Source organism: Lupinus angustifolius, chromosome LG03 (genome assembly GCF_001865875.1).
Source record: "Lupinus angustifolius cultivar Tanjil chromosome LG03, LupAngTanjil_v1.0, whole genome shotgun sequence".
Classification (NCBI taxonomy): Eukaryota; Viridiplantae; Streptophyta; class Magnoliopsida; order Fabales; family Fabaceae; genus Lupinus; species Lupinus angustifolius.
This window is the reverse complement of record NC_032011.1, coordinates 16640548-16653566: the sequence shown is the minus strand read 5'-3', so window position 1 is coordinate 16653566 and position 13019 is coordinate 16640548. Positions and strand designations below refer to the sequence as shown.

Sequence of the window (13019 nt, the reverse complement as noted above, 5' to 3'; positions counted from 1 at the left end):
ATAGTCAAAACTAATGTAATCAGAGCCATCCAAGAATTCTTCACTGAAGAAAAAATGTATCCTGCCTTTAATTGCACCCTAGTGACTCTATTACCAAAGCAGAATGAGGCTAATACCATGAAGGACATGAGACCCATCTCTTGTTGCATGACCATCTACAAAATTATCTCCAAGATTCTAACTCGAAGACTAGCACACGTGATTGGGTACCTAGTGGATGATAGCCAATCTACTTTCATTCCAGGAAGGGTCATCCATGACAACATTCTTCTAGCCCAGGAACTCGTTAGAGGATATGGCAGAAAGGGTATTTCTCCTAGATGTATGATCCAAATGGACATCCAGAAAGCTTACGATACTCTGGAATGGGATGCTCTTCAGAGTATTATGATCGAATTGGGTTTCCCTCCTCGCTTTGTGAGATGGACCATGCTCTGTGTTAACACTGTTTCTTACAGATACTCTGTCAATGGCAATCCTACAACTATTCTCCAGGTCAAAAGGGGACTGAGACAAGGTGATCCCATTTCACCCCTACTTTTTGTTCTAATCATGGAATACTTGCATCGAATCCTCCAAGAACTAAAAGATGACCATAATTTTAACTACCATCCTAAATGTGAACTCTTGAATATCACAAATCTCTGTTTTGCAGATGATCTTTTGTTATTTTGCAAAGGTGACCCTATTTCTGTTTCTCTAATGATGAATAAGTTCAAAGAATTCTCCAAATGCACTGGTTTGCAAGCAAGCCCAACTAAATGTAAAGTCTACTATGGAGGGATTGATGTCCTAACACAAACAACAATACAAACTTCCATTGGATTCAACAAAGGATCATTACCCTTCAAGTACCTTGGTGTCCCTCTAGACAGCAAGAAACTTACTATCAATCAGTGCTATCCCTTGATTGAAAAGATCACCTTGAGACTGAGGCATTGGAGTTCAAGGTTACTAAGCTATGCTGGTAGGCTTCAACTTATCAGAAGTGTTATGTTCTCGATCACAAACTATTGGATGCAAGTGTTCCCTCTACCAAAAAAGATAATACATTATATTGAAACCAAGTGCAGAACATTCCTATGGAGTGGTAAGGAAGATAACAACAAGAAGGCTCCCGTGGCTTGGGACCAAGTTTGTAATCCTAAGCAGGCCGAAGGCTTAGGTATCACAGCTCTAGTAGAATGGAACAAGGCCTCAATGACCAAAATTCTATGGAACCTAGCTTCTAAACCTGACAAGCTCTGGGTAAGATGGATCCACACATATTATATGAAAGACACTAGCATTGATGAGTACCAACCGAGCATTAATAGCTCCTGGATATTGAAAGCTATCATGAAGTGCAGAATTCTACCTAAACAATACTGGACACAACCAGCATTCAGCACAAAAAGCATATACAAGGAACTTAGAGGCCAAACACAAAGAGTCGCTTGGAGTAAACTTTTCTATGATAACTTGGCTAGACCACGAGCCCAATTTACACTATGGCTTGGATGTCAACAAAGACTACCCACAAAAACCAGGTTACGTAAATTCGGTATTCACACTGATTGTAAATGCATTTTCTGTGATCAAGAAGAGACAATGGACCATCTTTTCTTCTGTTGTCCGGTATCTTCAACAATTTGGACTCATACCCTCAATTGGCTGAAACTAAGCCATACTCCTAGAAGCTGGGTGGAAGAAATGACTTGGATTATCAGTGAGACTAAAGGTAAGAGCAATAAAAGCAAGCTGTTGAAATGTGCTATTACCGAGACTATGTACGAAATTTGGAATTTGAGGAATCTTTGCATCTTTCAGGGGCGTCCTATTACCGACCAAATTGGTCCTAAAATTGTCGACATCATTTGTACTAGGACAGTTACCAATGCTAAATTGCATATATATTGTAATAACCTTGACCCTAGATGATACTGGCTCTTAGTTTTGCCTCCTGGTTTTAACTTTACCTGGATTTGTTGATCGGTTGTACTTATTGTTTTGGTAATAAAGTTTTCTTGTTCCAAAAAAAAAAAATGTTTATATAATAGACTCATCATGAGATAACCAATACAACATCAATTTCTAGTATTTGAACATGAATTTTAATTTGCAAATGATACTCTAAATGCAATGATCAAATTTTAACAACTATTTCAGTCAAACAATAACACTTCTTTGACTCGACTATTATTCGCATCACAAAAACTTTATAATTGTTACATATTTATCGTCAAATGTATGATATTATTTAGCTAAATTATGTTTTCCTTTGGGCCGAACACAATTCACATAAATAACCATCTTGTAATTGTAATCAAATCAATTTTCACAATATAGATTACTTTGGCAACATATTGCATAACTAATTTAATTTAAAAATTACTAGATAAAAAGGAAGAGAATAAAGTATCTCTTTCATCATAAGATAATTTATCTCCTTAAATCATGTCATTGTTTAACATGTGTCTTATTATTTATTTTAATAATATATTTTAAAATGAAAACATCTAGTCGGAAAAAAAATATGACACATGTCAAATAACGAGTAAAATTAAGGAGATAAGTTATATCATGGTATAAGAGATATTTTATTCCGTATATGTAAACCAAGACCAGCATCCACATGTTAATGTTATGTGTGGACAATTATGACACACAAATGAAAAGAAACATTAAGTTATAGTGGAAAATACACAATTCAAAATTCTCAATTTTAAAATTAACGGTATATAAAATTTGGAAATTTTTTGATGAAATAATAATAAAATAATAATAATAATATGAATATACGGAATAAAATAATAATACAAACTCATGAAATTCTCTAAGGTTATCATAAAATTATTTTTTGATGAAATCATAAAATGCATAACCTTAGAGTTCTCTAACTATCTTTAATAATAATCATGAAATTCTCTAACTATCTTTAATTTCATGATTTCGTATAATAAAATAATAATACAAACTCATATCTGAATCCATGAATCCATATATTAAATATTTTCTTTTAGTATGTTTTAAGAGTATTGATATGATCTTCTTGGTTGACCAAATCCTTGAATTCCTCTATGGGCATACGTTTGCTCTTTAATGTGGAGAAGGAAAATCTTTTAAGTGATTTAGATTTAGTGTTTTAATGTGTTAGAGAGCATAATCATCATTGACGTGTTAACATATATGATTCTCATTATATCCTGTAGGTCAACATAAGTATTCACTAGGGATTACAACGGGCATGGGTAGTAGCTACTTGCTACCCATTTTGAAATAAGAGAGCATTACCAATACCTGCATGTACTCGTACGGTACTCGCGTGTGAGTTTTTCGCGGGTATTTATGGATACTCACGGGTACTCGCAGATTTATTATATTATCAATGAATTTCTAACTTCTTACTTCTATTATGTTTCAAATGAGATGAATCTTAATTATTTTTGTGCCTTTTGATTGAATATTTGTCAAAAATGATAAATCTATTGGTGTTTTTTATTTGTGTGATTTGATACTCTCATTTTCTTAACAAAAAATATATATAAAGATGTACATAGTGTAATGAAGGTTAGAGTAGAGTAACTTTTTATTTTGATTAAAGGTAATGTAGTAATCATATAAATAACGGGTACATGCAGACATGATTATTATGATACTTATACTCGCTCGTATGTGCTACGAGTATTTTTTAAAACCCGTTTGTAAAACTCATGGGTGCCCGTTTATAAAACTTGCAGGTATCTGTTTGTGACATGTACCTATGTCCGTATAGGTTTTATCCACAAGTACGAGTTTTTAGTCATCCATAATATTCACTTATTAAGACATGTTATCAATATTGGACCACTTATCTATCTTTGGTGCTACAATGTTCTACCCGTGTACCTAATTCTATTTTATATAGATTCACGTGATAGATGTTTCGGTGCATTAACTATATGGTGTAACTTCAACCACAAATTTATATGAAATGTTTTGAGACATGATCGAATTAGATAAATTAATTAATAAAACCATTCCAAATATATAAAATCTTACTAAGAGAGATTTATATTATTTCACATGCTTACATGGCCTCGATTTCAATCGAAGCTCATACCCATACTCTTAACTCGGATTCATGCTTGTACCCTCACCTGTATTTATACTTGTACACACACTTATTCTCATATCGTATTTGTACTTAAACTTGTATCTTATTCGTACTTATACTTATGCATGTACCGTACTTATACTTATATTTGTGCCTATACTTATACTTGTATTCATACATGTGCCCATATCTCTACAAGAACATGTTAGAGGTATTCAAATTCAGAGTAATCTAAAAATGAAATCAAAAATTGGTTCATAATAAACTGAAATAACATGAACTGAACGTGGTTGGATGAGTTTTTAAAAATTGATCCATTTAGTTCAGTTTTTGGTTTCAACTCTTGAAACCAGACCGATCCAAACATGCCGAATTAATTTGGCTTAGTAGCAATATGCATAAACAAAATTGTGCATAGTATTTAACACTTTAGTTTAGTAATGTTCTAACCAAGCTAGAGTGCAAATTCAATAGCGAGTTAGCCATATGGTAGACTCATTAATGTTCATTTGATATGACTAAAAATATGTGATTGCTAATTAATATATTCTCACGCGAAAGTAAAATATTTACAATATAGATATATATTTCTTTTCATAAATATAATTAAGTTCTTAAGTTTGTTCTCTTCTCATATACAATACAATCACATAAGAAAAAAATCAATGTCAATTGTAGAAGATTTCCAATTATTTATTCTTTCTTTTATTGAGAATATCTTGTCATGGATACTTTTTAATTTATACAATATTTGTTTTTGTTTGTTTACATTAATATGGTGCAGGAAGAAGTTTGTAGACTTACATTATGCCAATATTGTATATAGATATTACTATGATAAGATTGTGACAATATTAACATGAATAGATATAAACTTATCAATTTAAAGTAATGCTTTAGTAATGTTTAGAGCATCCACACTGATTGTTGTTAAGACTGTTCTTAGCAGAATAATAACATTATTACCTTATTTTCTATTGTAACATTCTTATTTATTGAGTTTTGTTCTTAAATAAGAACAGTTCTTGGTAAATAAGAATAATTCTTGGTGAGAAGAGATAATAACTTTTATATGTTGTGATGTACTTTATCTCTTTTATGCAGTGTTGTTAAAACCGTACCAGTTATCAAACCGGTCACGATACTAGTATAGTGGTACAGTGGTTCAACCAATGGTTAAGTAATTAAACCGTATGTCAGTTAAACCGGACATACCTACTTATATATATATGTATATATATATATATAAACCTATTACAAAAAAATATACTCAAATTTACAATCCATATTTATAATCTACTCAAAATTCACATAAATAAACAACTTTAAGTCTTTAACAAATTCAAAGTCTAAATTAAAAAACATATATCAATCCAAAAGTATCACTTAACAACCGCAAAATATAAATAGATGACATAAGTTCACAATTCACTCTATAAAACAAATAAATTTGGAGTTTTAACATTTAACACAAAAAAGTCAAAGTTGTCTTATACGAATATTATACTTTTCTACCCAAATCCTATCTTCAGACAGTATTCAAGATTACACAAATGTCACTGAGATTACACACGAATGTTAGGAACCAAAAAGTGTAATCTAAGTGTGTCTTGGAAGCATGTGTCTTGAAGTGTTGAAGAAGGATTGAAAAAATAGGTCACCTTGTAATGAGTTTTTAAGTTTTTTTTAAAAAAAAAATATGTGTATAAACTGGCCGGTTTAGTAAAATACCGGTCGGTTCACCGGTTTTGATACTTGGCCGGTTCAACACCTGTACCATACCGATTAGGGGCCCGATTCACCGGTTTTCTGGTTGAACCGGCTGGTACGATACGATTTTTATAACTATACTTTTATGCATTTTATTTATCTTTTAATTTACTATGTTGTAATTTCTATTATATTTAATGTATTTTAATTAATGCAATATTTCATTTTATTTATTTGTATCCACTTATTTTATTTTATAATTTACAACAAAAAGTTATATCTTTAGTTATCATTTTTTATAAGAACTTATAGCGATTTTTAATTTATAAATAATTAAGTAATTATTTTTAATAATTTGTTATATTTATTGTAAAATATAAACGTAAGATTGTGCGACCCAAATAAGAATAATAATAATGTTTGTCATTACAAGGGAAACGTAAATATTGTTCTTATTTTATAGAAAATTATAAAATAATGTATGAATCTTAAATAAGAATGAAAACTTTTTTTGCTATTAGAGATGCTCTTATGAGTTTTGAAGTCTTTGTGTAGTGCCAATATTTTATAAAAAACTGATCCAAACCAGACGTCACGTATAATATTTGGATTGGAGTGGATTAGATGAGATGTATTAATATAAAAAACCAGGTGAAATTACAAGTTAATCATGTATTTAGATCAGATAATTTTTTTGTTACTTCCAAGCCAATCTAATTGATTTAGTGATATAAGACTCTATTAACTATGCAAAAAAATGTTAATAATTCAATTTCAAACCATACTTATTGAATTAGTTGTAACTTCTATGGTAAACTAAAAACCTGATCTAAACTATGCACAAAAAACCTTCTTTCACGTAAATATAACAGTGGAGGGAGTCTAAACGGGTCGGGTTAAAGTATGAAAAATAGTGCCTAAGGGCTATAGAGTGATAGAAAAAGTGAAGGTAGCTAGAGCTCTAGGGTTTTAGGAGCCGTCGAAGGTTTTGGGGTTTTAGAATTTCAATTCATCTCTTTTCTCTTCCTTTCTCTCTGAATCCAAAATCCAACACTCTTCTCTGTTAACAATGGCAACCACGGTTCTTCCCATTCCCACCACTCAAGATCAGAAGAAGGTCGATGAGAAAGTCGATTACTTCAACCTTCCTTGTCCCATTCCCTTCGAGGAGCTTCACCGTGAAGCTATGAGTCTGTTTTCTCTTCCCACCCCACTTCATTTTATTCATTTCAATGTTCATTTCTCGTTTAAGTTCATCAAAACTTGAGTTTTATTTAGGTTAATGCAAAGTTAGGATTTTTATTTTCTGGGGTTTGATTGTTGGAATCATATGTGTGTATGAGTATATGACACTTGAATTTGTTTTATATTTGGTTTATGAGCAGTGTCTTTGAAGCCAGACCTTTTTGAGGGTATGCGATTTGATTTCACTAAGATGCTCAATCAAAATTTCTCTCTCAATCACAGGTACCCTTCTGTTTTTTCTTTCATTTTTTTGAGGAGTTAAATTATGCAAGTTTTGAAGCATATTGGTAAGGGTTTGATTTCTACCGTGTGTATTGGTAACTGGAGAGTCAAAATCCATCTCGGTAATATCGACGTGTTTCTAGCTATTAGCTGGGCACACCCTTTTTCGGTATATAATCAAGGGTATCTCCCCACCTACGAGTAAGGAACTGATCCCTTTTGGGTGTTGTCCCACCCAAACAAGTGTAGCTCCCGGGAAGTTAGTGACACCCTTTGTGTGCACATAAAATATATTCATGTTTTTATTAATTTATTTTTTATGATATGATCAGTGTGTCCATGGGACCTACTGAGGTTCCTTCTCAGTCTGCGGAGACCATTAAAATTCCTACTGCTAACTATGAGTTTGGAGCAACCTTCATTGATCATCCTAGGGTAATTTGATTTTCATTGCAATAATAAGCTTTGGGTTGTTCCTATTTTTTTAAAACTGCATTATCGATGATGATGGTGTTTTGCAGTTGTTGCTCTGGGGGAGAGTAATGACTGATGGCAGGCTCAATGCAAGGGTGAAGTGTGATGTGTCTGAAAATCTCACTTTTAAAGCCAATGCCCAGGTGTGCTTGTTTCTATTATGGGGAATGTTACACTTTTCTATCATTTCGTTGTGCTACTTCCATAATCATGATTATTTGTATGTATCATTAGACTCTATTACAAGTACTAGAGCATGGTATTATTTTGTCATGTCTTGTTTCAAGTTGAGGTGGTAACTTAAGTTATTATTTCTAGAAAAAAATTATGTGCCATGGATTGACTGGTCTATTTAATTGTATATTATTTGGTTATGATATCTCCTTTCCCATCCCCGTAGTATTATCCTGGTTATTTGTCATTTGCTTTCCTTGTCACTTTTACTTGCCATAACGTTTTATGATTTTTGTGCTTACAGCTTACGAATGAGCCACACATGTCTCATGGGATGGCCAACTTTGATTACAAGGTCAACTAGTTTTGTACTTCTCAATTCAATCATTTGATGCCCTCCCCTTCTATTGTATAATTAGTTTCTATGTTAAACCTTGACTTTTCTTGCATGTGTCATGCTTAAGTTTCTTAATGGAAGTTACACATCATATCTCCACACAGTCTGTCTTTAAGTCATTTTCTGAAAATAATCTATTACTTAATTATAATTTTGCAGGGTAAAGACTATAGGACACAGTTTCAACTTGGGAACGGAGCCTTACTTGGAGCAAGTTATATTCAGGTAGAGGAACTTAATGCAGTGTAGTTTGTTTATGAGTGCCTGCTTATTTTCATTCAAAGTCAATATAGGCACAACACTTTGATGGGAAATATAACTGTTATGATGCAGGTAAATAAATATATAATCATATGTCAGGCTGATTGATTGATTTTGACTAGTTTTTTGGTCATGTGGTGGGAAATTTTTTAGTTTCATTGTTAAATGGCATAACTTGGTTGCTGATTTGTATGAAGTAGTTTAGTTCGTCTGAATTTATAAGGCTTTTTTTCTATAAAATGAAAGTTTATCCGCAATTCATGGGCAAAATCCTGAACTCCTAATTTACATACTTGAAAATTGTTTCACATAACATTTATTTTATCCTTGGAGATGGTTTGTATCTCGTATTACGACAGCAACCATGCCTTAACCTCATTGGGTGGGGTTGGATACATGGATAAACGACACCATAATGCTCTATCATAAATCATGTTCGTTGACAAAGTATTGATCCGTAAAATCTTTCCTAATTGTCTCACATATGGTTTTTCTTGGCGTCCTTCTTCCTGTGGGAATTGTACTAACCTCCATTTGATCTACTCTCCTAACTGGAGTGTCTACTGGTCTTGTCCGCACATGCCCAAGCTTTGTACCTAGTAATACATTTACTTAAAAATGTTTTTTTCCATGTTATGATGGATTGATGCATAATATCTGTGTTGGTATTGCAAGTCTGCATTTCACTGTACTAGGTTTATTGTACTGTATGATTATTGATTTCCATTAATCCTCAACACCTCTCTTCACTAAACCTGCTGCATATGTCAACGCATATAAGTTTAACTGAAATACTGGTTTTTTCCCGCAGAGTGTGACTCGTCATTTATCACTGGGTGGGGAGGTATTTTGGGCTGGTCAGCATCGGAAGTCTGGTGTTGGTTATGCTGGTCGCTACAACACTGATAAATGGGTATGGGTCAAAAGTTGTCCTTATATTTTCAGCTGCTTTCCCTTTCCCCAAATTTATATTCGTTCTTTGAAGTGCTTCATATTTGTTTACTTATGAATTTATTTTTTCCTGATAGTTGTAAGGTAGTTAGTTCTGCATGCTAGTATTTTGCTGTTGCATCGACCAATTTTTCGATTCTAATTTTTTAATCTTCCTGGAGGTATACCCAACAAAGAGGCTACATTATGCTTCTTTTATTTATTCAGTTGTCAACCCTTCCTTATTACTATGTTATGCTTCTTTTCAAGTTATTCTAGTTTAAAGGTTTTCCCTTTTCATTTTAATGATTACTGAGATCTTCCAAATAAAAGGAAACATGAGGAGTTTTTCCATATGAATTTAATTTTCTTTTCATGAGATTATATTCTGGGAAAATAATTGGCAAGGAGCACCCGTTGGTTTTCAAATTCAAGCTTCCAATATATATGGTTGCCCTATGCTGTCATATGCCCATAGTGCATTTTCTGCAATCTAGAGGACTTAATAAAGTTTGATTACTTTTTAGTCCAGAAAACTTTTCGTTTTCCCTCTTTTACAGAGATTTTGTTTGAGAGCACTAGGGGTGGTATTGGCATACTGTTCAGATGATACTTTTAGCCTTGTAACTTCAGAGACATAACATTAAAAAATTGTCTTTTCTGCATTCGGTAACTTATCTCATGGGTGACATATATAGAGGAAGTGACTCAAGTGACAACAACTGCTATTGTGAGAAATGAGAACACTTGGACTATTGAATCTTATTTGAATGGTAAAGAGTAAAGGATAAATACATGTGATTTTTTAAGTGATCATGTACCATTAACTAATGTTTAATCTTAACCATCCATGTATGGTTGTATGACCCTGATTTATCATTTTCACAATTTTTATGAGAACTTTTCTAACTTGAGTCACTCCCTGTGTGTATCTGGATTTGCATCCTTTTAAGGGATGGGTTCACTTTATAGGAGAAGATGAGGGATTTGAACCATTGATGAGAAATTTAAGGCGTGGATTCTAACAAATTCTTGATTTCTGATGCATGTGCATTTATTATACCTTGACATCAACCTTTGATTTTCTCATAAGTGGTTGAGTTCTTTTACTTTTCCCTTCTAAAGTAGGGGTTCACCTTAGAGGAGGCAAGTCCTTTTTCCCCCATTTTGTATTCTTACTATTTACAAAGATGCATTGAAAGAACAGCCTCTTACAAAGGACACAATGTACTGACTCCAAATAGGCTAGTTTGTCTCTCTTCCACTTTTGAATTGAGCTTTCGTCGGATGGATTTAGTAAAAATGGTGCATTACATGTCAACTTGTTCATATACATCCAGGTCGCTACAGGGCAAGTTGCTAGCACTGGCATGATTCTTGTAAGCTATGTTCAGAAGGTATCTGAGAAGGTGAGTCAATCATGATGCAGTATGTTTATGTTGTGAATCAATCATGACATGGTAGATTTATGTTGTGTTCAGTCAACCTTTTTGTTTCTTATACAAAATCTTCCTTTCAGGTTTCTCTGGCATCTGATGTGATGTGTAACTATTTGTCAAGAGATGTCACGGCTAGCTTTGGTTATGATTACATCCTTAGGCAGGTAGCAATTTTCTTTCATGAATTCAGTCACATGAGTGTGAGCATGTAGACCAGTCGGCATTATATTTTTAGTATATTGGTTATGATAGAGCCATAGAGGGTTTTTTGTTTATCTATATGAGTATATGGTGCATTGGAGTGAAACTAGCTGAAATGGAGACAGCAGAGTGAAAATTGACAATTTATCAGTCTGTGCATCACATCTACATACATTTTCAAGTTTCACTCCTACCTCGTTGTACTTCTCAATTTGACTACAGACAGAATGACACCATTGATTTTGCAAACTTTAGAATACTCCTACATATTAATAGTAGATGTGTGTTTACATGTATTTACATGTATTTACACTTAATTTCCCATTGATCAACTGCAGAAAGGATCATTGGAACACATGGCCTGTAGGTAGTGCACTGAATGTCTACCTTCTATATACCGATTTTTCTAATTTTCTAGATTTCCTCAAGTCTTGCATCTTTAAATATGCATTATAGAACTATAACACCCAATTTTTGTTAAAGATGTTTTCTCATTCCTTCAAAATTAGTCCTGCCCGTTTTTGACAGATTTACCTTGAAATTTTATTTGGTAAGATTGATGTAAATTTCTGAGTGTTCTCTATAATGGGTTAAAAATTGACAATTAGCGATAGTTTTGATTTTGGCATACTATGAAGACAAGCTATGTGTTTGATTTTGGATTACTGAGTTCATTACCAAGCTATGGGGTTGATTTTGGATTGATGAGTTCGTTGCCCAACTGTAGTTAAATTTGGATTAATGAGTTCATTGCCTGCAACCCATTCTCAAGTTCCGCTTTTGAAATTTGATATTATTTAATGACAAAATTGTAACTAATATTGTTCAGTTTTGAAGTGATCTTACCTAATATTCTTTTCACATCTTGTTTTGGTTTTTATAGTGTCGCCTGAGGGGTAAGATTGATTCAAATGGCTGCGTTGCTGCATTTTTGGAAGAGCGGTTAAATATGGGTCTGAATTTCATTCTTTCTGCAGAGGTCAGAACTCTTGTTTTCTTTCTTCTTCTTTGGGTGTGTGGAATGCAATAACTATGGTTTTTCACACCAACAGTGTCAACCGATCATCTATGCTTTATTTCATTATAAAAAAATCTTCACTCTTGTCGTAATTACCTTAAAAGTCATACATGAGGCAATATATGATGGGTTGATCATATAAAAACTTCACACTGACCACGTATCAAAATTAAGCTCTTTAAATAAGTTGACCAACTTATACTTGTTGCCTTACCATGGTTTTTCGTATTTATCGCAGCTCGATCACAGGAAAAAGGACTACAAATTTGGGTTTGGTTTGACTGTTGGTGAATAGATTAGCAGGACTGAGCTATGTTTCCATTGCTGCAGCCACCCTTGCAAGTTTTCTTGCTTATTATATTTTACTGTAGGAGAATTTTCTTTCTATTAAGAGAGAACAAAGGAGGAATTATCATTTGTGACAGGAAACACTATAATCCACAAATTGCTGCAGAAATTTCAGTAGACATCTTATTTTGGAACTTGTGCAAAAAACCCACCATTTTATTTTGAAAACTTACCTTGATTTCCCTTGAGGGGGATGTAAAGTGTTACGAGATTTTTCCAGATTGCGAGATTCTTTTTCAATAATATTTTTGCTTGTTATATCTAATCATTTCTTACATTTTAAGGACCTATGGGTATGCCACTTTTACATTGTAGGTCATTGCATAATTTGGTGTTAGATAAAATGTTTTGTTCTCAACAATAGTCCTTTTGCAACAAATGTTGGTGTTGAATCTTGGTCTTTTCAGTTTTTTTTTTGAAAAAAATGTGCCCGTTATTCAAGACCTAAACCCTTATATAACATAAGTAATGGTGTTGTTTTACAGTTATAGCAATGATATTAATCTTGGGTTTTAAAGGAGACAA

General features: G+C 33.0%; 1 protein-coding gene across 1 annotated transcript; it reads left to right on the top strand.

Annotated features, from left to right (window-relative positions):
* On the top strand, window positions 6675-12756 carry LOC109343545 (mitochondrial import receptor subunit TOM40-1-like). Its single transcript, XM_019581899.1, has 11 exons — window positions 6675-6975; window positions 7171-7252; window positions 7585-7687; window positions 7774-7869; window positions 8205-8255; window positions 8457-8522; window positions 9370-9471; window positions 10829-10897; window positions 11008-11091; window positions 12012-12107; window positions 12385-12756. The coding sequence occupies exons 1-11, from the start codon at window positions 6855-6857 to the stop codon at window positions 12439-12441; spliced, it is 927 nt and encodes a 308-aa protein (XP_019437444.1). The 5' UTR covers window positions 6675-6854; the 3' UTR covers window positions 12442-12756.

Coding starts and splice junctions, on each gene's coding strand:
- LOC109343545 (XM_019581899.1), top strand. CDS start 6,855: ATGGCAACCACGGTTCTTCCCATTCCCACCACTCAAGATCAGAAGAAG. Junction 7,870..8,204: donor CTTTTAAAGCCAATGCCCAG/GTGTGCTTGTTT, acceptor TTGTGCTTACAG/CTTACGAATGAGCCACACAT. Junction 10,898..11,007: donor TTCAGAAGGTATCTGAGAAG/GTGAGTCAATCA, acceptor TCTTCCTTTCAG/GTTTCTCTGGCATCTGATGT.